Here is a 27,658-nt window from a genome sequence, read left to right as displayed (position 1 = left end):
ATATGTCTCTGACTAGACCAGCATCACTGAATTAACCTCAAACCTGGAACCGAGAACATTAATTTTGTGAGGATATAAAACTTTGGTCGCTTTTAAAAGCAATGTTGTCACTAATTTCATAAAAAATACAGTGTAAATTCCATGTTAGTCTGATAATTTTTGCATAGTGACATGGCCTCAAATTTATAGTAACGTTTTGGACTAAAGTGTTTTTTTTGAATATTAAATAAAATAGCATCAAATATAAAAAATCCTGCTGCTTTCGATTTGTTTCTGGCTGATAGAAATGTTTTATGCACGTTCGATAACGTATCTGAGTATTCCTTAATTTTGGTGTGATCACCGCTTTGATTATATCTAGGGTTGCCACCCGTACTTTATTATAAAGTATTATACTCTATTTACAAGACATAAAGTACCTACGCAAAAATACTTTATTTAAGGTCTTAAGTAAACATCGTAATTTTGTAAGCGATTATTCGAAATTAATATTGCACAGAAAAATTGCAAGCCATATTTACGGAACAACCTGATTTCCCCAATCTGTTCAAAGTAGTGTCACTTTTGCCATCCGTTCCGGCCACTTCAGCATTTACAGAAAGAGTATTCTCTGTTATGAACGCAAAGTGGCGGGACGACAGGAATAAAGCTTCATTAAAACTAATTAAAAATGAACTTTTAGTTTACTTAAATCTTTGTTTGCCATGTTTAGAGGCTATTAATGTATTTAAGAGCGACAGCAATTTGTTACTGGCTGCTAGGCGTAACAAAAAATATGTTTTTAAAAACAAAAAATGAAATACTTTATTTTTATGCCGAGTACTTTTTTTTAACCTTTTAGTCGAGAAATACTTTATGTAAAGCCTGAAAAGGTGGCAACCCTAATTATATCCCAAACATCTATAAGATGTATGTTCGTCCGGACTGGACTGACTATGCTGCTTGTGGCAGGAGCAACAACAGCCTTGAAAGACCAAATCAACTTCTAAGTTTAGATTTATTGAAATATTTTGCGATGAAAAAATAGAAAATTTAGTAGATAACCAGAAAAATTTCGTTCATATACACCTCTGTTATTCTTATACAATAACCAATAAGAATAGTTAAATATAAAAGAACAAGAAGTTAGGTATCGCTAATCTTTGATGTGACCATTCGATTCGCATTTGACCTGTTGTAATTTTAATTAAATGCAGCTAGTTTTACCAAATATGCGTGACTAAAAATGTAATTTCGATTGAAATGAAATCGGACTCAGAGTCCGTTCACTTAGAGAAAGATACACAACATAACTGTTAGAAGTATTTACGGCGCCAGAGGCTTACGGTTGGGCTTCGATCGGCAACATCTGACAGTAAATGACTCATATCGCATCGCCTACGCTGTACCTTTCTCTAAACGAATGTAGACTAATAAATAATCAAACAGTTATCCAAAAGGTTTAAATGAGAATTATAAATTCCTAGTGTTTGGTAATTTATGCGGCTTCATTGGAGTTCCACTTGTTGCTTCTTACTTTGTGTAGAAAATTAAACCACTTAACCAATTTTACGTAACAAAACAGTGTTGTTATTGGCAATAATAATTATTCGTGTTTACAATATGGCTCTCGACAGCTGATTGGATCTGGTTGGATAATTAAATATGAAAAAGTAATAGTCTTACAAACGGTTTTGCAACTCAATTCATCTACACTGAAGTGAAGTTAATTTTAATCAAATTATTATCGTAGATGCTGTTTCTAAAATACGAGGGTTGCATGGCGTTAGTTAGAAGTAAAATTTAACTTATGTAATCTCTTGTATTTTGTAAATGTTAATAGGTATTTGCACTTTAATGATCATTATCATCATAAGGTCGTCAGTCCTAAGACTGGTTGGCCACGCGCCTACACGCTTTCCTATCATAAACTAATCTTCGCATATTTCCCTGAAAATAGAACATGCCATATCCTTAACAATTTCTGGACAGTAATCTAATCTAGATCTACTTCTACTCCTCTTAACTCTCGTTTCTGTTTGTAATATGTCTCTAACAAGCCCTACATGTCTGAGAAGGCGTCGTATCAACCTATCTCGCCTATTTTTTATTGATTTCCATAGAATCCTCTGTTCTCCTCTTCCAAATTTCTAACCTTCTCTATCCACAAAATCCTCATTATTCGCCTGTAACACCACATTTTGAACGCTTCTAACCTTTCCTTTTCCGCAGCGCCCACCGCCCATGTTTCGCTCCCGTACACCCAAACATACACCTGTACCAATCTTTTTCGAATTTCTAAATTAACCGTTCGCGAGCATAGAACTGATTTCTTTTTATTGAAGACGAATCGACCCTGCGCTATCCTCTGCTTTATATCCCTACTACTCCTTCAGTCCTGACTGATAAAGTCAGTCACTTCTTCTAATTTTTCGTCTCCTATCTTTATATTCGCTCTTTCCCTACTTTTTCTTCCCTTGCACACCAATATGTTTGTTTTACTTTTATTTATTTTCAAATAATACTATTTTGTTTTAATTTTGAAACTAATTTTTTTATATCTAAAGCAATATCTATTTCAAATACCTAATTTTGAATAGGTTTGTAGTATCATCATAGGCCTTCAGTCATAGACTGGTTGACACGTACTTCCACTCTTTCCTATCCTGAGCTAATCTTCGCATTTGCAAACAGTAATCTAATCTAAGTCTACCTTTACCCCTCCTAACTTCCGTGTCTGCCTCTAATATGTCTCTGACTAGACCAGCGGTCGGGGAACTTTTTTAATCATTACCCCAAAATATTTTTGTGTAAGTTGATATTACCCCATGGCGAAGAGCAAAAAAAAAACGAAATCGCCTCTTTTTAGCATCTTTCATATTATAGCCCCCATGATAATTTTGAAAAGAAAACAACACTTAGTGGTGGGGAGTGAGATGGCGTGGCCTGCATATGTCGCTAAATTGTTTAAGTTGAAAAAAATACTAACAGGTTTATAAAATAGCAAATTAAAAATATATACTTTTTACTCACAAACACACTCATTTTTAACCCATTTGGGGTAATTTACCCCGGTTCCCCGACCGCTGGACTAGACCTTCATGCCTGAGAAGGTGTCTTACTAACCTATCTCGCCTGCTCTTTATTGACTTCCATAGAGTCCTCTTTTCTCTTACTCTTTCTATAATACCTCTTCATTTCCAACCTTCTCTATCCACGGTATCCTCATCATTCGCCTATAACACCACATTTCAAACGCTAGGTATATAGTATATTGAGAGCAAAATTTACATAAAGATCCAAAATAACATAAACAAGATAAAACATAAAAGTTACACACATAACTTATACCTAATCAACTCCAATTCTTTTCTACCTGTACTGATACTAACTGATCATCCCTAACGACCATCATTCCACTTACATATCTCCAAACATTTCTAACACAGGTGACGAAAAGTGGAGTACTACATATCTAACGTTTATTTGTTTCACTACTATTTTTCAGTAGCTTCACTAAATATAATTTTGTAGATATATCTCATATAATTAGCTATTTGGGGATCACAGTGCCAAAAATAGTAAATAAGGAGGTTGCACTATCCTTTAATAAAATTAATTATGCACTTCTAAGCAACCTGTTGTTCTCCTTAATGGTTGTCCTAATCCATTTAATGGATTTATAATTCCTGTAGCGTTTTGTTTAGCCAGTTTTATTTGCAATTCAAACGTTTTTTCGACCAACATTATTGCACGCCATCCTATTACCATAAATTCATCATTTAACTTTCTCTTATTTTTATCTCGACGCTAACAGTCATCTTTCGATTGTTTTGTGTCTTCTCTCATTTCAGTTTCCTTCAATTGTTAGTTTTACACATTCGTATGTAGGTTGTTGTGTTGAGCCATTGTTTTTGAGCCACGGTACCTTTAGGTATTATGATCGTGTGCAATGGTGCAACTATAAGTATGTACAGTGTATAGGTAGGCGATCCGGACAAGTATTTGTAACGGTAACCTACAAAGTACTGTTTTGCATTTCCTAGATTCGTTATTTTGTATTCAAGGACGAATCGCAGTCTAGTTTTGATGTTAATGCCCCCATTTTTCTTAGTTCATGTTCCGATTATGTAATGAGTACCTATTCGTCTGGCAAGTATGTTGATATACGCAATTAACGAAGGTGTCAAATATTTTCTTTTTCAGATTTACAAAAGTATGTAAAATACTTATAATTAGGCATCTACCGTTAGTCAGACTTCTATCAGTGTTTACGTACTTAATCATCATCATCTTAAGGTCGTCAGTCCTAAGACTGGTTGGACACGTACCTCCACTCTTTCCTGTCCTGAGCTAAACCTCGCATTTCCCTAAAACTAGAACAACCCACATTAACTATTTGCGAACAGTAATCTAATCTAGGTCTACCTCTACCCCTCCTAACTCCTGTTTCTGCCTTTAAAATGTCTCTGACTAAACCTTCATGTCTGAAAAGGTGTCCTAACAACCTATCTCGCCTATTCTTTATTGACTTCCATAGAGTCCTCTGTTCTCCTATTCTTTCTAATGCCTCTTCATTTCTATTCTTCTCTATCCACGGTATCCTCATCATTCGCCTATAACACCACATTTCGAACGCTTCTAACCTTTTCTTTTCCGCACCCTACTTAATACATTTCGAAAATTGCAACGAAGTTAATATTGTCATTAGAGATGTAAACTTATAATTAATTGAGAATAACAATGCATCTAGTATGGTCGCCACAAAAAAGAGTTAACTGCTAATAGTTTGAAGTATTTCAATAAAATGACTCTATCATATTTATATCCATTAACTACGATCCGAAATACCCAAAATATTTGTAGTACAATTTTATGTTAAGTATTTTATACTACAATATGTATATGTAACTGTAGCTATCATAAATTTTACTGAATAATACACTCTAACGATACATCCAATAATGGCAATAATAGTACTTACCATCACAAAAACGTACGTATAAATAGCAGCGCCAGTTTATTTTAAAATTCGCGGTCACCACCCGCATCCTTTCGAATGACACCTCCCTTGACTATATTTGAGATTTTTAGGAAATGTTTTGCTCTGTTTCAACCCTTTAGAATGCGATTTTCGCAAAGTCTGTTCTTTCAACCCATATACACTTATTTGAGTCCCCGAAGAGGTCAGTTGGAGCCAATAGAGTTGCGGACAGGTGTGAGGTAAACAAATACACATTATTATTATATAAAAAACGTTTCTAGGAATAAGGAAAGTTAATTTGAAATCATTTTTTCGATTTTTTATTTACCCACTACAAACTACCTCAAATTAATGAGGGAAAAATTGCTACTGTTGTCACCTCTCGTAGTTTAGTGGTAGAACATTGGTGTGTAAAGCCAAAGGTCCCGGGTTCGATTCCCGGCGGGTGTGACAACAGCAACAATTTTTCCCTCATTAATTTGAGGTAGTTTGTAGTGGGTAAATAAAAAATCGAAAAAATGATTTCAAATTAATATTGCATATTAATCCACTATTAAGTAACTAACAATGTCATAGGATTTCATAAGGAAAGTTATTAACAAATGGGTATTTCCGATTATTATAGTTCTTCCTGTTTCCATGACCGCTAGGGCCAACGTCAAGCACACATCCAAAGTCATAAATAGATTTTCCTTTTGATAGTAACAGCGAACAAATCGAAATGCTCAAAAATATGATAATTTCTCGATTAATATTGTGACTTCTTTCTAATGGCTTTATATTATACTTATCATAAGAAGTTCTAGGTTCTTTGTACATATGTTATAAGTCTGGAGTCGCAATCTTCTTGTAATACCTACTTCGTCCTTGCACGCCAGATTCTGTCTCTTTTTATGACGTGAATATGAATAACGACGATAGACAATTGAATTCTTCTGAATATATTTAGTTTACTATCCCATCACATTCACAACCACCGGTCTAATTTTGCCGTAAGTAATTGTGCACAATTTTCATGAATTCAACGAAATAACAAGTAAATTAACAGAACTTCAGAAGCAAACAACCTGAACAACACGAATGAAATAATTCAAACATCAATTGCAGTCATTTATATCACCATTATTTTTGTCAAACTGAATCATGTGAAAGAAAATATTTAGAACTCCTAAACAATCAAAAATTATTTTCAGACCCTCTAAATCTACTTTTTGGCACTATTTTATTAAACACTCTGTATTTAAAACACCTACAAGTACCAATATCAGTTTGTGAAATTGGCAAACTCATCTGCTAATAGGCAAATTGCAAAGAAATAAATAATGTTTGATGTCGTGAGAGTTGAATCTCGAATAACTGACTACGCCCAGGAGAACTTTCAATTAGATCTGTTTCTTCTTGTTGTTTTCTCATGCAGAGATCTGTTTCGAAATGAAATCTTCGTGCAGACTCCAGCTCACAGTCAACCTTGACTTTTGCTTGTTATAGGTGGGATACTACGTAATAAGAATTTTCTGCCCTCAAGCTGTAGTCGAACTTTTACTTGGGGTCCTTGGATAACAGGTATTTTCCTTTGAATTATTCACAGACATTTTTTAAAAATTTCAAGTTTGAATCATATGCAATTTTGCATATATTTTATAATAACATCAGCAACAAACTACGTCATAGTAACAATTAGATTGAATACTTAAATCGTAGGATAGATGGTAAAAGCTTGGACTAACTTCTTTGTTATGAAGTCAACAATTTTAGTACGGAGATGCTAAACACTGACTGACATCTGTTGTATTAGGTCTACACTAACATTGAAAGTTTGATAAAAATGATAAAATCCGAGTGTGGTACACTACCATAAATTCGCGAAATCATTCATTCGTGAAACCTCGAAGCTATAGCGCCGTCAAAATTTTACTTTTTTAAATCTTTTTTTACATGGAATTGCTAGCAATTAACTTTTAAATGCCCTCTCTAAATATTAAATTGCATTCATAACTTATAGTTTAAACACTATGTTAAGAAATAGCATTACAAAGAGATATAATACTCTTTGATTTACTCCATCGAAGCCCACTATCCAGAATATTGTAAACTGAATAATAAATATACTATGGGTAAGATCAAATTTCATATCTGAACAACCCACATAAACTAACCATAGCCCAACCTTCAAAAGGTCAATTCTTTATAACGTTAAGCACCTCTTATGTAATAAACAATCGTATGGTGAGTTAAGGATAAAAAGAATTCTAAGAAAATCACAATAATTTACCATCCTAAGCCGGTCCTGTGTGTGAATTGGCAAGATAGGAGTCTAGCAAATAACGTAGTGTAATAAAAAGTCTGCAGCTACATGGATAGAGAATGTAAACATTACCGATAATCGAACGTCTAAGATAAACATAAACAATTTAGTACTACACATTATGTTTAGACTAAATAAATTAAATAAGTACATTACAAGCAGCATTATGTATTATTTTTTGCAAAAGAAAGAAAAAATGTAAGTTAAGTAAACATTAGTGGGTAAATGAGCATCATCTGAATGACTACTAGATTTGGCTATTAACGTAAACACCCTGAATCACACTTAATCTAATCTATCAAATAAGCAATACATGAGCAAAAAGATAAACAATACTCCTCAGCTGATTGAGTGCAACGTTGCGGTCGCACGTCTCTACCAGGGCCGGAATTGAATTTACTTGTACTTTCAACTACGTTTTTCTCGTAGACGATGAACTTTCGGACATACAAACATTTACTTAATTTTTATATTTTATAGCGCTCTATCACCTCGTGCAAGCTCGGCAATTATTTCTGTTATGTTTGCCCATCATAACCTAACTCCTCATTTTTTTTTGTAGCCGGAGAAAAGCTTTGTCCAACAAAACCTAACTTTATGCGTCAAGAATAAAAAGTTAGGTTATGGTTGGTAAAGATCACTACTCCCGTCCCCTTCAAAGGAATGAAATCAATCAGACGGGCTGACAGCTACGGGTGCGTCGTCTTTCCAATTTTAAACTATTACTAATAACTACAAATAACTAATCCATCCTATTACCATACTCGAGGGCATTGCACACTGTGTACAAATTGCTTCAGTTTTATTTTTGAAGTTTATTACTGAACGAAAACGAAATACTTACTTCCCTTTTTCGTTGCAACAAGGTAATAAAAAATCATTGTTTTGTAGATGAGACTTTCTAAAAATCAATCAGAACGTCAGCAACGTTAATTTTCAATGTTAAAAGTGAATATTTCTATAATGTTAATATTAAAAGAAAACGTATTCTATAAATGTTGAAATAATTCATAAATGCCGACCGATTCGAAGATAAATGGTGACAAAAATCACTCTTCATTAAGACTTATGCACCCATGTAATACATTTAATTCATAAGCGTTCTTATTACACGTCGCTAACGTGTCGTATTATGAGGCCAACTATGTAACGCTTGTTTTACGTTTAAATAACCAACAGTAGGTAACTCGTCGTCATTTACCGGTTGACACTAATTACCGTTGGAAAATGTCGGATCCGATGCACCGTCTGCCTTAATATAATTACCAGCCGACGCGACGTTATGATGTCTATGTGTATGTCATTGTGTGACAAAAGTCGCCAGAATTATATGACTTGCTCACCTACTTGTGTATATTTCATTTCACGTTATATAAGCATGATCATCGTATTTGTTTTGAGAGCTATAAAATTAAAGAAAGTATCCTTATTATGTACTTCAGGTATATTTGACCAGCTTTATAATGTACACAGTCACGTACAAGAAATCCCCAATACTCTTCCTGGTGGAAGCACCCCTCCCCCCTAAGTGGTCCTTGTTAGAGAGTAATGTAAATGTAATCGTGAATAATTTAATCTGGGTCTACCTCTGCTCCTTTTAATTCCTGCTTCTTCTTCAAATATGTCTCTAACCAGTCCTTCCTGACTGAGAAGACGAATCCATCTCGCCTATCTTTTATTGACCTTTATGTCCTTTGTTCTCCCACTCTTTTTAGGACCTCATTTTATGGCATTCTTAGCATCCTTCTATAATATCACATCTCAAATACTTTTTCGGCAGCGTCCACCGTCCATGCTTTATACTTAAATACAGAGACGTACTCCAAACATACAATTTTAATAATCATTTGGAATTTTCAAGTTAACCGATATCGAGAACAAAAGTGATTTCTTTTTGTTAGAAAAAACCCGACTGTGGGCTATTCTTAGTTCTTTTTGTTTATTAAAATTTTCTGACATGCCATTGTGTCAATACCGCTTCTATTTTATTTAAAGCTATCTCTAACTCCATGTAGATGCTAACACTGCCACACATCATTCACAAATCCAAGAAGGTTAATTTTTGGTACCTATATGACTATCCCTAAAGCTGTATGTTGAAATAAATCTTTAACCTTCTTAGTTAAAATTAATGGTACAGAACCTTCAGTATAAGAATCAGTAAAAAATATTACAATATCTAAATTGTACTATACGTTGAATTATTATATAAAATCCTGCAAACGGCGCGGTAAACGCCATCTGTAGTACAATGCTACATTTACTTTAATTCAATATGTTCAACAAGGTCCATGATCAACAACGGTATGTCATAAAGCAACATTCAATCTATTAAATACAAAGGAATGAGAGCCAATAGGGTAACCAACGTTTCGCCTCTTGGTGGGGTGTTTTAAATAGGCAAAAATATCATACTTATAATCTGTAACGACTTCTAGGTTTCTTACAAATCAAAAATATAATATCCCATAGAGGCAAAACTTAGACCTCATCCTAATTTGTCTCTTATTTCTTTATATTACGAATCTAATAAATATTTATAGAACCAACTGTAACGTGTAAAATATTTGGTGGTGTAAACCCTTAGTGTTCAACCCTTAACATTCTTCAATAATTTTATGTCTACTTTAATGTATGTTTCGTATATGCAACCAACTATACACGTCAAACAAAATTTAACTAAATAACATTTCATGAATATATATGTAACCAACTATGCACTCGTATGTAGATATTTAGACCCATCCACTTTTTCATTTGTTTTCTACCACCTCAAATACGTCAAAATTGATAATTTTTAATCAAAGAATATCATATACATCTATTGCTTATGTCAGAAAAATGATCAAAATCAAAAGCCATTACCTATATTAGTTTAACAACTTAGAAATACCAGGCACATATTCAATGCAAGCATATTTTTTTAATTATTTTATTCTATACATTGTATATTATACCATAAGTACCTATCTGCTCGAACTTCGTAATAATTCTTTCTCATGTACCGTTACGAAGAGTTTTTGGGTCATTTTATAAATTCGAGATATGTATTGCGAAATGTTTGGATGTAAAAGGAAACTCTGTTATTAATCATTATTGAGTACACAGGTGCACCTCAGGTTAAAATTAATGTATTTAACGCCAGCTTCAAAGGAAATCGTTTCGAGAATATATATGTACACAGATTTGTCTTTAAAAACAATTACTGAATGCTCAGGAATAAGATAAAAAAGTATTTGATACTTTAGTTTGACTTCCCTAACGAATATTTATGTTCAACATAGATACCTATGTATTTATAATGTTAAATATGATTTAACATTTCAAATGAAAAACGTAGGGAAAAAAACAATAATCTGTCGATGACACAACAGGAAATAACCTTTTCCTTCTAATAACTGCTTATTTAGTATACGATGAAGTCAATCTACGTGCTACCTAAAGTGTTTTTCTTGTACAAGGAAAAACAAAATTCAGGCAGTTCAAACGAAAAAAGTTTATAAATGTACTAAAAAGGACATAAAAAAGATTTTTTTCTTTCAAAACTATTAACGTAAGTGGATGGTAATGACTCAAAAGCAATTACGTAAGATGTTTTACTTATTGTCAATATCTTCTGCCTTATGTAGATATTGTAAGGGGCCAAAATATTATTACACTATTTATCTTGATATTTGTTAATATTTCTAGTATTGTTATGATATAATGAGTACATCTCAAAGAAGGATGAACAATAAGAACGGAACCAAATGTTAAGTCACATCAATTTTTTTTATGAGAATAGCTAAAGACTTCATTTAATACAAAACGTAAATAGAACTTAAATTGTCATAAAGTATTTACACAGAAATAGATAATGCAAGAATGTTTTAGACTTGTTTCTACGAGACCAAGACTTCTAAGACAGTTGCTTAAATACTACCAAAAGGAAATATGAAACAACATAAGCAATAACTATGGGTTTTATCATCAATAAAAAACTAATGGACAAGATGGCTTGTCAAATTTTTTCTTGTGTTAAATTTTGTTTTTTATATTGTTTCTTTAATGTAGGATATAGTGAGGTTACGCTATCACTTCTATTTCTTCGAAGTAAAATTTTACGTTAGAAGTCGGAAATAGCTAATTTAACTGTGATAGTTTTCTTCTCATTAAGAAAACGAAAACATAATTATTGTACAAAACTAACTCCATCGAATGTTTTAAATAAATACTCGATTAGTATCTTACAAACACAGTTAGGTGTCTAACATAATTTGTAGGCCGTTTGCAATATTAGTATCGATAGGTGACGAATGGTTATTAGTATCTCCTATTAATTAAAATGAATTAGCAAATACCTATACAGCAATAAAATATAGCTGTTATTAGCTTTTTTAACTATTTATTTTAAAAAATCTTTATAATTATTCCACCCTAGAAAGAGATATGACGTGATATTTTAAGGTTAGGTTAGGTTAGGTTAGGTTAGGTTAGCATAGATTGCGCTGGACTGTCATGGGTTGGATTGTATTATGTTTGATCATTGTTAAATATACTTTTTCATAAAATAACGACAAAAACTGCCTAATTGTTCCTTTACTAAAAATCTATCTACATATTTAATTTGAAATCAACAAAAGCGTTGTTTTCTTATTGAGATCATTCAAAACTGATGATCTTTTAATTTCGCTCCGTCACTTCTTCATTCACCACAACAAAACAGATTCGAACCGTTATAATTTGCTGTATCTCTCTTGGCTCATCGAAATGTCAGCCAGCGATCGTCCGATGTACTCATAGGTCCGTTCGCGTACGTTAAATTTACGGCTTTGCTCATTCAGAAAACAACTTTCTAACTCAACATTACATTTCCACAATAACAAACGGCATATCGTCCAAGAATGGTACGCAGATGAACGAACACGCTGCAATAATAAGAATATCAACTAATCCCAGAGAGGCAGAGAAGGCCATTACGTAAGTTGAACATTTCTGCGAGAAACTAGGATTACGTCGACAAACTACAAACAAAAAAATTAGTAAGCATTATCGTATTTTTCGTAATGTTTTGTTCTAATGAAGATGCTACCGAAAGTATGCCTACATCATGTTGATTTCGATGTCTTAAATTATTGGTAATAATAATAATAGTAATTAAAGTTAGTGTGAGAAGACTGGGTAAGTATGAAAAGTCGTGATGCATAAGACTCTAACTCTTATATCGTTGACGTGTGTGTGTAATCGTTTGTTTGCTATGGGAATGAGGAAATGTGAAATAAATCATGGGAAACAAGAGTTGTGAGCGGTTGCTCGTTGAAGCAACAGAAAGTTAGTTGGTACTTTTACAATATTTTTTGTAAAGAAATTCTGTTATACTGGGAATTTTACGTTCTTTATATAATTAAACTCTTACTGAAATAAATATAATATGTATGTAAAATTGCTTACCTACACGAATATTTCAATAAAGCATCAATTGCTGTTCTTTGATATTACAAAATCAATTGTACCTACTAAATTACGTAATAAAACAAGAAGGAGCCACCCTAATGAATCACAACACCTTTGGTTAACGTAAACACATGTTTTTGTTTTGGTTGCTAACCACAATGTGAGTCTCAGAGTTTACTTAAAAAAAAAGATCAATGTGAGGTTAAATTTGTGGCACTGACATTAAAACGCTTTTTTTTTAAAATACTTTATTAAAGCCGATTTTGCCCAAATCGAGGGTATAAGCGAAGTACCTACCCAATTGTGACATTTCATAGATTTTTAAAAAGGCATATGCTGGTAAAAACTAATGCACGCATGCTTGTAGAACGCGAACGAAAACATGCGGGAAAATCAGGTAAAAAGTGCATTAAAGTACAATTCTTCGCCATCACTTATTTTCCACAAAATCACTGTTAAGAGTAACTCATTTCCTCCAACGTGTAAAAAGTTTTCTCATTCCGTAACTAAAAATTCTTCCATCGTTCCTCGAATCCAGGACTTGGTAGCTGACTACCATCCGAAGTGTAATGATTATATCCTTGAGGCCTATTTTCAGTACTATCTTGAGTAGAACAGAAAAATAAAAATCGCAGAAAGCAACAACGGGAAAGTAAAGACGTTGTAAAATCGGTTTTAGAGGAGATACTCTTTGTTGTTGTCTTTAAGTTGAATTTGTTGTGGTTAAGGCATCCTGGCGTTAACCATCTCGAAATATGACAACACCCATTCATTTTTTATTCTTAAGAGAGACCTCCAAGGATAATCATTACACCTCGGACGATAAGGTGAAGTCAGCCTTCAAGTCCTGCATTCCAACAACTCCGGAAGAAGAAGACAAAGAAAAATAAATACATAATTTCGAAGCTTAAACATTGTACCTTCAGCCTGACGTTCCTATTTGCTTTCCTACGCGATCTACAAGTGTAGGTATGTGCATTGGTTTTCAGCGTACCCTCATATCTAAAAGAAAGTCGTTTTTTGGAGGTTAAATTTTCATCAATCTGTGGTTTTTAAATATACGATAACAAATCCGTAACATCAATGTCTTCGTTCTTATTTATTTCTATTTTATGTGTAATTTTGTTTTAAGGACTCCTATCACTTGACTTGATTCACCAGTGGTACTAACTATCATATATATTCATATTAAATACGAAAGATTTACCAACCGCTATTTTTTCGCAAAAATTCAAAGAAAGATAAACTTAGTTAATTAATTTTGGTATTATAATTACATTAACCAGTTTTATTCCAGTTGGGTCAATGATTCTTATCATGAAAACTGTCCTTACATGGTCGACTGTGCAACCGTTTATAAGTAGATACCTACGGTACTCACTCACACACATACATTTACACACATGTAAATTGCTCACACATGCACGTAGGAGTTTGGCAGTTTAAGTGGATTTATCGAATTGAATGAAAATGAGATTGCAAAATGGCCTTCGCTGACATTTTTTTTCTTTAGAAGGCCCACACCCATATCAACACGTCAAGTTTAGTAATATTATATGATAGTCAAACGCGAGAGTAGGTATCTTACGGGATCGGTTATGGAAAAACGATAAGTGCATGGGTTTATAGTAAATAGTAAAATAACTTCAAAATAAATAATAAAAAACTTCGGCTGACTTACCAGAATACACAATAAATGGGACACGTGCTTTATCCACTTCAGTTGTGGAGTGTTGATGTTGATAACACAACTGAGATGGGCGAAACACGTGTATACAAATTAAACTGTGCATTCTGATAAGACTGAGTTTCTTGCCAAATTATTTTGTTTTCAGTTCTGAACTTAAAAATGTTAAAAGAATAGTCATGGAATGGCTAACTAACCTATTCTAAACTAAGCTATTCTAGAGTCCACACCTCCTCGTACACGTATTAAAAAGACTTCTAAAAATTTGTATCCCCATGTTCGCTTTTCAACTCACCACTACTGTATATGTTATGCAATGTTTTTTCCATTATTTCTCTCGATCTTATATATCATTCAACTAATTTGGCGTAACAACTATTTAGATACATTAGTCAGGTGTAAAAACATTCTACAAAAGCGTTCATGCACATTCTGGGTACTAAACTCATTAGTTTAAAATACCCAAAATCCCATAAATGTCCATGTCATTTGTCATTTGAGTTTATGAGAAAATAATTAGTTTAAACTTACATTGAGTTTTAAATCATATAACAACATCTATGTCTAAATATACGAGGGCGGTTCAATAAGTACCCGTGTTAGACATGAAGACACCTTTTTTTTAAAATTTGTTTTTTTATTTTTCAACATAGTCCCCTTTTAGAAAGATACACTTCTCCCAACGACCCTGCCATTTTTTTTACCCCTCCAAAAAATAAGATTTGTCGAACTGTCCAAAATCCCCCCCTGTCTCGGCGAGACTTCCTCGTTTGAGCTAAATTTCTTTCTCGCTAGTTATTTCTTAATGGTAGGGAACAAGATGAAGTCGCAGGGTGTCAAATCGAGTGAGTACGGGGTGTGCGGCAGCAAATTCATAACGTAATTCATGCATTTTGGCGGCAACAACTCCTGATGAATGTGCCGATGCGTTATCGTGTTGGCTGCCAAATCCAAACTAACCTATCAATCAGTCTGAAATTCGTTTTGACGTGGTTTGATAAATGGCAGCACACGATGACAACACCAATTTCCCTCAGGAACGTCCTCTGTCTTCAAACACGGGTACTTATTGAACCGCCCTCGTAAATAGTTTATTAATAAATAGATTGTTCTAACGCGATATGCCATGAAATAAAAATAATACCTACCCGCAAAATATTTTCATAGTCCCTGCATTAAAGAAGCATTAACATAATCAGGTTACTATCTGTAATCAAGATTCCAATGTTTTTTTTTTCTAGTCTGTGGACTATTATGACTATTATCTATAATAATTAAATTGCCATACAGGTAAATTAGAGAAATTTGTTAATTATGCCTGTAATTAATGTAATATTCTTGCAGAGAGTAAGCAGCAAAATAATGAAATAAGTTACTGATTAATTCATTAATAAAATAATACTTGCAACTTTCTGTTGTTAATACACGATCACTATTATTACTTATACATATAAGTATTCTGTATATATATATATAAACATATTATGTACTGTTAAGCGTTTTTCCTTTTAACTCTTATTTCAAAATAAACAGGTACAGAGACAATTAAGTAAAAGTTAAACTTGATTTCATTACAATCGTTGAACCGTAAACAATTATTTTCATTACTTTCAGTATCCTTCGAATATTTAAGCGTTTCTCTAAAATTTGCAACCTGAGCTTTTTGTAATTGACCGATACAATTAATTTTTAACACCGAGGAAATCACACGTTACTGAAATTGCTATAAAAACAATTAAAATATTTTAGATAAAAAATTGTTCCTATGTAGTTGTAGCTCTCTTTCTTGTCTGATACCTACAATTATTATTTAGTGTCATTTGATAAAATTTTGCCAGTGAAACCGTAAATTCCGTAATATAACCTAAGATTACAAACACACCTATTACTTTTTAACAACCTTTCGGTGAACTTATAGAATAACTAAGCGGTTTATTATTTAGTTACAATCCCTCATTAAATTTCCACAATTTTAGTTGACTTATATACAAAAAATTAAAAAGAAAAACAGTTATTAAATTATTAAATATAGTACTCATTCGAACAGTATGGAATTCAATATATTGATATCTATAATTCGAACCATTTAGCCACTTACCGAATTACCGATAGTAAATTAGGTTTGTATCAAGTATATTAAAAAAATATGAAAAGAGTATACAATGATTCGTTTATGAGGATGATAATACAACATAAATACATAAATTCTATCTACCTGGTGCACAGTAACAGGTTAGTTATTTACTTATTCAACTGCAATGAGAACGATTATAATAGTAATTTGGATTACGGAAGACAAAAGTTCTTATTATGAATACACCGTTTTATAGAATTACAATGTTCGAATTATCTAATTATTGTGGTATCCGAACATTACTGTAGGTTGTAGCTATAACACTGACTGAAGGTAGTTTAAGAATGTGAGATAAAATATTTAATGTCGTAAAGTCTCCTTCCCACTTCTGCCTAACATCTTCCAATCTTCGCATGTCTTGAAGACTAAAATAGCCTACATTTCTATGCATTTATAATCTAGATCCACCTCTGTCTCTCTTAAATCTTATTCCTATTTCTAATATGCCTCTAAATAGTGCTTCATGTCCGAGAAGGAATTCTACCAATTTATCTCGCCTATTCGTTATTAACTTCCAAAGCGTCTCTTGTTCGCCTACTCCTTCTAATCCCTCTTCATTTCTATTATTTTATATTCACTGTACTTTTAACATCCTGCTATGTCCTATACCTCATCTCAAGTGCTTCTAAGCTTTTCTTTTGCGCAACATCCACCACCCACGTTTGACATTAATACAAATCCATACTTCAAACATACACTTACAATAATCATTTTTATATTTCCAAATCAATCGACATACCCACAACACACAGTTTAAATCGAAAGCTTTTAACATTGCACTGCGGCTGCTCACCTCTTAGCATCACTAAGTTGACCGTTTCTTTGGTAGCCAATCGATATTAACGGTTCTTTGTCTAATTAAAAATTTGGTTCAATTGTTAACGCTGATTAACAAGTAGGATACTTGTATTGACTGAGAACAATCGTTGTACATTTACAATGTCAACCACAATGATATACAGTTTAAAGGTATTTGTTTTGGTAGGTAGTTTTTTGATTGTTATTGAGTCGATATAAAGAGTTATTTGAGGAATGATGAGACCGCGTTTCTTGTGTTAAAATAAATTACTTGCTTTTAACATAAATTGAATTCACCTGAAGATCCAGACAGGTTATTCATTTTTCAACATATTCGTCCTCCTGTCCGTCCATCTGTTTGTATAAGACAACCTCTTAATTTATTAATTTATGGTGTGTCATTGGGATTATATGTGGAAATCAGTTGGTGAACTTTTGACTTGATTCTTTCCTTTTTATAAAGCGTTTGTTGACAATGGTCATTAATAGTTGCCTGACTGACTTTGACCATCTTGACCATAAACCGTTGTTTCGATGGATTCACTTTATCGGTCCAGTTGTCTAACTTTTTCAAGTCATTGGACGATATTTTATGTAAATGGGTTGACATCGGCCTTCAGTCTTTGCGTCTTTCTAATTAAGTATCAATAAAACATCAGAGAAATGAGAGCATTGCTTTGATCATTTGATGTGAGATATGATTAGAGACAAATAAGTTTATTTATTTTTATTTATTCTATTTATTCTATTTATTTATCACCCTCTAGAAGAGTGATACTTAGTTTGTATAAAGAGCAACAGGCAGTTATAGAGCTGGGGATGCAACGTAGAGAAGTAAATATTAGGATGGGAGTCAGGCAGGGATGCACACTGTCACCGCGACTTTTTAATCTATATATCGAAGACGCCATCAACATCATTAAAGACAGTACAACTGTAGGGATAGATGTGCAAGGGCAAAAGATTAGTATGCTTAGATTTGCAGATGATATAGCAGTATTAGCATCTAGCAAGGAGGACCTAGTGATAGCTTTAAATAAAATGGAAGCGGTACTGACAGACCAGTATTGTATAAAAATAAATAAAAGTAAAACTAAAATACTGATATGCAAGGGAAGAAAAAGTAGGGAAAGAGCAAATATAAAGATAGGAGACGAAAAATTAGAAGAAGTGGCTGATTTTGGTTACCTAGGAAGTCAGATAAGTGAGGATGGAAGGAGTAGTAGGGATATAAAGCAGAGGATAGCGCAGGGTCGTGTCGCCTTTAATAAAAAGAAGTCACTTCTATGCTCGCGAACGGTTAATTTAGAAATTCGAAAAAGATTGTTAAAGGTGTATGTCTGGAGCACGGCGTTGTACGAGTGTGAAACATGGACGGTGGGAGCGGCGGAAAAGAAAAGGTTAGAAGCGTTCGAAATGTGGTTTTATAGGCGGATGATGAGGATATCGTGGGTAGAAAAGGTTAGAAATAAAGAGGTATTGGAAAGAATAGGAGAACAGAGGACTCTATGGAAGTCAATAAAAAATAGGCGAGATAGGTTGGTAGGACACCTTCGCAGGCATGAAGGTCTAGTCAGAGACATATTAGAGGCAGAAACAGGAGTTAGGAGGGGTAGAGGTAGACCTAGATTAGATTACTCTTCGCAAATAGTTAAGGATGTGGGCTGTTCTAGTTTTAGGGAAATGCGAAGTTTAGCTCAGGATAGGAAAGAGTGGAGGTACGTGTCCAACCAGTCTTAGGACTGATGACCTTATGATGATGATATCGCCCTCTGTAGAAGGAAATGATGAAAATTTTGGAACAATTATATTTCAAATCTTAGTCCTATAAAATGAAAAGTGAACTCAATTCATTTGTCTTCCAATGAGTGAGTGTGAGGGTTTTTTTGATGTTCATCCTTAAGTCATAAAAACATTGTTTATAAGATTGTCATTTTTGTTTATTAATACATATTCTAATTGTGCTCTTTTTTATGCAACTGGTAAATGAATAGATTGATTTCTTGAGATAATACCGTAAATATTATCATTACATGAAAAGGCATTAGAAAGAATAAGAGAACAGAGGACTCTCTGGAAGTCAATATGTTGGTAGGACACCTTCTCAGGCATGAAGGTCTAGTCAGAGACATATTAGATACAGAAACGGAAGTTAGGAGGGGCAGAGGTAGACCTAGATTAGATTACTGTTCGCAAATATTTGAGGATGTGGGTTGTTCTAGTTTTAGGGAAATGCGAAGTTTAGCTCAGGATAGGAAAGACTGGAAGTGCGTGTCTAGTCTTAGGACTGACGATCTTATGACGATGATGAGACATGTATTATTAGCAGATACAGGTATAGAATTTTGATTGGTTATTAGTACGTCAATAGTATGTATGTACCTGAAGTATGTACGAAACAATCTGATCATTATTGACTGAAGTTAGCAACACTAGATATTGAACTTGTGACTTGATATATTTATAGAAGAGTGGCTAATTGACTACAGAACTGGTAATACTAATGATAATCATGATACTGATATTTTAAAATAACTAACATAAAATGCTTTAAGTGCAGTTGCAATAATTCAATGAATTTTACATGTAAATGTTTAAAATTAAAGTTGTCAAAGGAGTATTCTAAAGTAGCATTTTTTTTATCACACACGATAGAGGATTGTAGACTACATAGTTAGTGAAGTAGTGAAAACATAAGTCCATATGCTGATTTTATAGCATACGTTCCACCTTATGTTCCCTTTTTCTTATAAAAATGCAATAATAATTATTTGAATATCCATTTCTCCTAAATTATACAACTAAAAAATACATACGTACAAATTAATTTGGATTTCATCTTAGAATCGTGTAATTCGTTGGCCCAATGCAGATCATTATTTTCGGTTCAATTATGTGTTACTTGTGGTTTATGGTTTACATGAGTTCAACTTTTGTAAATGAATAAAAGTTGATCATGTCAGTGGCACATTTCGTATGCGTACTGACATTAAAACCGGTCAATTCAACGGATCCTTGCTGCCGTACCTCGGCAAAAACCATGCCAATAATAACTTGGTTACGAACGAACGTCTGACATTATGTATGCTTAAGTATACATATTTATGCGTATATCGGTATCGGCCATTATTCAACAAGTGATGTGAACAGTTATTTTGTTAATAGTTAGCCTATTGTGCACCTTCTTTTATAAAACTACCTACCAGCAAATACAGTATTACCTATACAAATATATTGTTATGATTGATTGTTCTACAATTTTGTATACGAAAGTATAATGTAGAAGTATCATATCTGCTTAGAACACTTCGTAATGTTTTAAAGGTAATTATTCGGAATTGGGGCTCCAAACCAAAATTCCATATTCTTTTTTAACCAATTTCCGGTTATTCTACGTAAAAGAATTAGATATTAGAAGGTGAGGGAGGCAGTTTTTTATGACTTCATAATTTAAAAAAAAATTGAATAATAATTTTTCCAAATCACACCAATTCTGGATAATTACCTGCATTGGTGACGTCATTGTTTGGTCAAGTAGATTTATAACAGATTGGAGATTTTTTAATGATCCCTGTTATGTTAAAATATTTTATTTACAGATTGTATTAGTTTTATACATTTCCTAGTACAATATCGAATAGAATAGAAATCAATGAAAAAATTTTTGGATCGATTTTGGTCTGGAGCCCCAATTTTAGGAATTGTATGAAATTCAGATATTGTACTAGGAAATGAATAAAACCAATGTCTTCGGTGAATAAAATACTCTAACATATCACCCCAGGGCAGAGGCATTAAATAAACTTCAATCTGTTATAATTCTACTTAATCAAACAATGACGTCACCAATGCAGGTAATTATCATGAAATGGGGCAATTTTGAAAAATTACAATTCAAAAAAATTTTTTTTGTTTATGAAGTCATAAAAAACTGTCTCCTCTATCTTCTAGTATCTAATTCTATTATGTAGAATGACCGGATATCGATGAAAAACTTTTTGGAGCGATTTTGGACAATTACCGTTTTAAATAGTCCTTAGTATGAATAATAAATACTGAAGTGAAGGGGTAGTTACGTGATCGTCGTACCCCTGCTAGGGCGAGCAGGTTACCACGACAATTTTGCAGACCAAGAGCTCTTCAATCGTTTCCAAACAGGGAAAAGATCGTCACGCTACTGCACCTATAAGATCTTTGTACATGTTCGTTAGTTGTACGTATTTTCGGTGCCAATCTATTAGTACCCATACCTATACACGTAATGAAATTTTTATATAGTACTGGACACATTCTCTGGCACTTTGTTCATCACGCTCGATCTCTCTAATCAATATCTAATTATAAAAATGATAATATAACAATTCATTTATTTACAGAAATCATTAAGATATCATTAACCTACTCGTTTAAAGTTATAATTCACAATTCACGATGAAGGTATATAACTTCTCACTATGTTACATTCCGCTTAAACGTTTAGTCACGCATTGCGCTATTTTCCTAGTTGCCTAGCCGTAATAGGGAATACTGAATTTTTCATCTGGGCAACGTATCCGATGCTAAAATATATTTTCAATTAAGAAGCATATAGTAGAAATAATTAAATATTTGAAAGTATTGCCTGAAGCGAAACACGAAGGCGGCATAGAAATTTCTTTCTGTATCTTCCTCGGAATCATGCTGTTGTTTCTTCCTTTCTCACAGTTAATTTTGTCCACCTTATTTGGACAAACAATAAATGCGTGATTTTCTTTTTTCTCTTTGAATTGAGATGGTACATGCTTCAAGATAATGTTCAAACCAGTGGTGTCGGAAAATATTCGTCAAATTTAAATTAATGCTTCTGGATTTTAAAAAAGGCCAAAATTTTTCGAAAATATTTATTTTATATTCATGACAGGTAGATATCTAAAGAAAATTTAGTAAATTGTTTTTTAGTCTTCAAGATGTTTTGAATAAATATTTTGGTAATTTTTTACATTAGTTGACATTGGAATTGAGACTTGAAGTTTAGTGAGGTAGTAAAGTAGTGTAGTAGTATTTACTAGAATTTTGTTTATTATTTGTTTAAAAATCAATGTGAGTGAGATACAGGCTCTTAAAGTTTTCTTAATTGGAGGAAATTCCGGTAGGTACGGCTCTGGCTTCAGCCTTCCGTCAGCTGTTCCCGCCAAATATTGTTTGTCCTAAAACATATCTTCCTAACATTATTCTAATATAGGGGCATTAAAGAAACTCGAGTCTGTCATACATCTACCTAACTAAACAATGACGTCATCAATGCATATTTGGTGAGAACAGCTGACGAAGGGCTGCAGCCAGGGCCGTACCAACCGGAATTTCCTCCAATTAAGAAAAATTTAGGAGCCTGTATCTCAAGCTACCGCATGGAATTAATACTACCACACGATTCTACTAGGTGAGTACTACCTACCTGACTAAACTTCATGTCTCAATTCCAATGTTAACTAATGTAAAAATGACCAATATTTTTAATCACTAAAAGTATTCAATTAAATTTATAGATGAAACAACTACTTAGATAGGGATTACTTCATATTACAATAAAATAAAAGCTTTAATATTTGAAACAAAAAATAAGTAAATACTAACTTCCTTATAACTGACATGATAAATATTACTGACCCTCACACATTAATGACTGGCATTTTAAGAAGATAAAGTTCTGAAGCATGAACCTTCATCAGTTATGAACCATAACTAAGTAAATCAGACATTCTCCCGCTTCGTTCATATAAAACGCAGAATTAATTTAGATAATTACACTAAACACACTAAACATTGGCAACTTTGATTTTTACAGTATGTAAACGTTAGACTATGAAATAAAGTAAGGACGGAGTATAAAGTGCGATTATGGATTAAATGACGTACTACGTCTGCTCTGTACGAGTGACCAATAGAATTTAGGCATAAGATAGTCTTAATCCATCCAGTTTATACACCGTCTGTATATTATTCCGTAGTCCTTGGTGTAAACATAATATTTTCCTGTTAGTAGATGCCTTGTAAGCCAGCAGACCATATTCCTAAAAGCTAGGTTAGGTTGGGTTGTTTGTTGTTCATTGAAACTAAACTGATCTTTTGTTTTAATTCAGATCCACGCTAATAAAGAAACCTATACAACTACATACGTGAGGAAAATATTTTCAAGTTACTGTAACAATAATCAGTTAAAATGCTGTAGAATGATTCAACCAATATTTTACAGGAAATTTAGTATGTCCGTTCGTAATTATTATTTGAAATCAATAAATAAATTGCAAACTAACTTGAATTTTTAACTACTTCAAAGATCAAGAAAATACATCATTTACTAATATTTCACGCCTTTTCCTTCCTTTCGATCGATTCAATAAAAGGATTACTTTAGTTTCTATGCCAAAGGTTGCAACACGCCACTGAGTAGAATTTAATTAAAAATATTATGCGACGATATAGTCAAGACTATTGTTACATCATAATCAGAGTTGCTTAGTGATTACAAGAGACTGTTAATAGAAAATGTTTCATTGTTTTGGTTTTATTTTATATAATTTTTGTAAAAATTTCATTCATGACATTATTTATTGAAAATGATTGTAAATATATACCTACAATCTCCGATGTAAAAATAGTCACTGCGTCTTTTTTTGCATTGAAATAGATAAATTAAATAAAATCACCCAATGTAATAAAAATGAAGGATGAACAAGGAAGTACCTGTAAAATGCAGCATTCTTTTAACTTACAAATAGTATTTATTTTATGTGTGTCAGTCACGAATGTCTAGTTCTTGTATAGAAATAAGAAGAATATTATCCTGAGGAAAGTGTTTTAAAAACAAGATCACGTTTTGGACAGGTTGACTACCCATCGTGTCCATTAAGTTAATCATGCTTTTTATATCGTATTTATATCTACAATAAGCATGACTGATCCATGTCTTCGTTGTTCTTGCCGTTTATTTAGAAAGCGTTTTGATTCTGTGAAATTGAAATCAAAACTGCGATTGATCTTCACAATAAAAAGGTAATAAAAGCTAGATTTCTGAGTTGCCACTGAACAAAAGCAAAAAATTTCTGAACATCCCTACAAGTTGTAATATGTATATTTAAGTATTAAATTATTCCATACGTTGCTTAGTTTCATCAATTAACATATAATCGTGAGACTAAAGTTTTTGTATGTTTAATATATTTCACAGGAATAAAGTGAAAAAAAAATATTAGGTTAGATAATTTAATTTTTAAAAGCAAATCTACAAGATATAATTACTAATACCTACATCAGATCTTTATAAATATGTAAACATCAAGGATTATAGAAATAACAATGCAAGACAAAAAAATTACAGCAAACAAATTTATTTTTAATAAAATTAAATTGCTGTTATCTGTGATAATATTAAATGAAGAGCATATATGATGTAATGTAAGGCACAATATTTAAACAATTGTTTAAAACAAATGCCTATCTCAATTTTTAATCTTTAATCCAACCCATTTATCTAATAATATTGCAGTATCTCTATCAGTATAATAGTTTTACTTTCATAATCTTGTGTAGGCTAATCAATTGTGAGGAAAACATACCTTATTAAATACATATTTATAAAATATTTTAGGATTATAGTAAGTATAACTTTTTACTTTATAAAATGAAAATGAAAATAATTTTACACATATTTTTTGTGGCAGTCGACTGCAATAAAAATGATAATTTTTAAAATAATTTCTGTAAATATACAAGACCGAAGATTTTCCTTGTTTTTCCCGTAAAATTTCAATAAGGGACCGTTCCACGTTTTTTTTTTCTTTTTTTAATTTCAAACTACGTGGTTTCGGAAATGGGAATAAGAGGATAAAGGAGTGGCTTATTGCTCGAAATTTTTCAGGATATTTTTCTATATACCTATGCTATTTGAATATACAGTTTTGTATTTCGCAAAAAAAAACAGAACTTTTAAATTACATCCAACATGACACCCACATAAAATAAAAACAATTATTTCGACCACTTCATTTTTTTTTTGAATGATGCACTATTTAAATAAAATAATTAGAGTGATACATACTAATAGGTAAAATAATTGCAAATAAGGTGTCAAACCTTGATTTTTTGGCAATAAGACTGGCTTAGTATTTCAGTGTTTAAATTAAATGTAATTATTGTAACCACTAAGTGATTAACTAAATCACCCCTGATCACATTCTTTTCATATTTGTAAAATCTCATTGAAATCGGTTCAGTCGTTTCAATGATTAGCCCATGCAAACAAACACACAGACAAAAAGTAATCCAGAGTCTAGATAACCTCTAGTAATTTCTTGTTTGTAAAATTATATCGAAAGCAGTCCAGCCGTTTCGAAGATTATCCCATATAGACAGGCAGATAAAAAAAATTAAGGTTAGTTTTTGTCATAATACGCTTAAAACGAAGGGTTATTTTAATATTACAGATACTTTTATTGATACCTAAGTTTGTAGGTACGTATGCATAAGTGGATAAAAAGTGTTTAATTGTTTTTTGGTTCCCAAATAAGTAGGTTTCTATTTTTCATTTTTGTACCCACATACCTATTATATACCTTTCTAGAAGTTTTTCGGTCGATAATTAAATGACTTTTATAAAGGGTGTCCTTCAAAGTAGCTGTGAAATGTCGAATTCAAGTGAAAACGCTCAACGTAATTTTTGTTACTGATTTTCTAATAAACGCGTATAATTGGTATCCGTTAATGCATTCATAATATCGACAGCCTTATTAATGCTCAATCCGGTTTCCTTTCACCAATTGATGGAATGTTATGTTGTGCTGCATGTAGACATAAGTAAGTATTATACGCTTACTCTAACGAGCATACCAACCTTACCGGGATATCGATAGCATTTCAGCTGCTGGTGTTGTATAAATCCGAAGGAAAATCGAAGAACAAACTTTCTGTTATTTCTTATTCCTTATGTAGGACGAAGATATCCGGCTTTGAGCAGAAAAACGACCGGCCTCTCAAAAATTAACGACGAATTCAAAAATATATAAATGTCAATTCAATGCTAAAAATTTATTTCATTACTACCATACTTATAAATATCTGTTTATACGCTTTCGAATAAGTTTATTATATAATAAACATGCAAAAAAGTTTGCATAATACGTACGTACGATATTTTATGTTAAAACTAAAAAGCATATGCGGAACTACTACTACAGAACTCATATTTGCAAGGGATGCATTACGCATGTTTTACATTTACAGAAAAATTATCAATAAATAAATATGATTCACTTATTCACGTACAAATATCGAAAATAATATTATCAAATACACAATTTTTAGTTTTATGATTGTATTTCAGCGCACCGTAAAGAAATTAGCTATTATCCAAATAAAATATATAAATACCTGTAATACTGTGTAAAAGTAGTAAAAGTGGAATTGTAATCGACCCCATAATCGGTCTCCTTGGTTGTAACATTTTCTTTTGAGCACTGAAATCACTTATTACAATAATAACTTAGTAGTTGTAAGTTAGCATCCCTTTTTTCACGCTATGTCCACCACTATCATTACGAAAGCAATTAATAACTATCCACTTCGCGTATCTCTTCAATTAAAGTACGTCTTTTTTTCTTTTTTCACACACTAACTCAATTATTAAGTATTTTTTTGAAAAAATAATTACATATTTTTTAACGCGACCACAAGACGCGTTAACATAAGAGTACTACTTCTACAGTACCTGTTATTGTACGTAAAATAAGCCGCGATTTGAAAACCGTGTCACTTGCAACTTTTTAACTGCATGTCTTGGCGGACACTGAAGTAAAAGGTGCTACCATCAAGTCACTTGCGCCTCCAAGACAACAGACCCAACACCAAGCCACACTCTAGAAAGCGGCCGACCAAGAAGAAGAATATTGGCTTACAATTAGAATACTTTTATATACACAACACACAGACTTAAACACTCTGTCTCGTTACATTTTCGAAAAAAGACTGTGGTACCTATATCATCAGGAGGTAATGTAACAAATAGATTTAATTAGTAATATTTATTTAAAGCTACTTCATGATTGTAATTAAAATTAAATTAAAATTTAACAATGGTGGGTTATTGACTTCTGATTGATCATTTCATCTCTAACTTGTGTCTGCAAATTTATAAATGTTCTTATAAATTCAAGTAATATTAAAATTAAAATGCTAATTGTAATTAATTAAATGTTCCTTACATATTAAATTTATCTTTTTGTTAGTAGGATTCTTTAATGCGCGTATAAAACACCCTACCAGTTTGACTAATATAAACTTTAGTAAAGCTTTAATAAAGCTTCT

General features: G+C 32.5%; 1 protein-coding gene across 1 annotated transcript in view; it reads right to left on the bottom strand.

Moving 5' to 3' along the window:
* The window catches only part of LOC108737860, a 190,602-nt gene extending 163,423 nt beyond the window's left edge, over positions 1–27,179 (bottom strand). The window contains 1 exon segment of the mRNA XM_018470992.2: positions 26,726–27,179. Within this exon segment, the coding sequence (XP_018326494.1) occupies positions 26,726–26,774 (49 nt within the window). The 5' untranslated portion in view covers positions 26,775–27,179.
* Positions 27,180–27,658: the final 479 nt, after the last annotated feature.

Source organism: Agrilus planipennis, unplaced genomic scaffold (assembly GCF_000699045.2).
Source record: "Agrilus planipennis isolate EAB-ADULT unplaced genomic scaffold, Apla_2.0 scaffold172, whole genome shotgun sequence".
Taxonomy (NCBI): domain Eukaryota; kingdom Metazoa; phylum Arthropoda; class Insecta; order Coleoptera; family Buprestidae; genus Agrilus; species Agrilus planipennis.
This window is presented reverse-complemented; position numbering and strand designations above follow the sequence as displayed.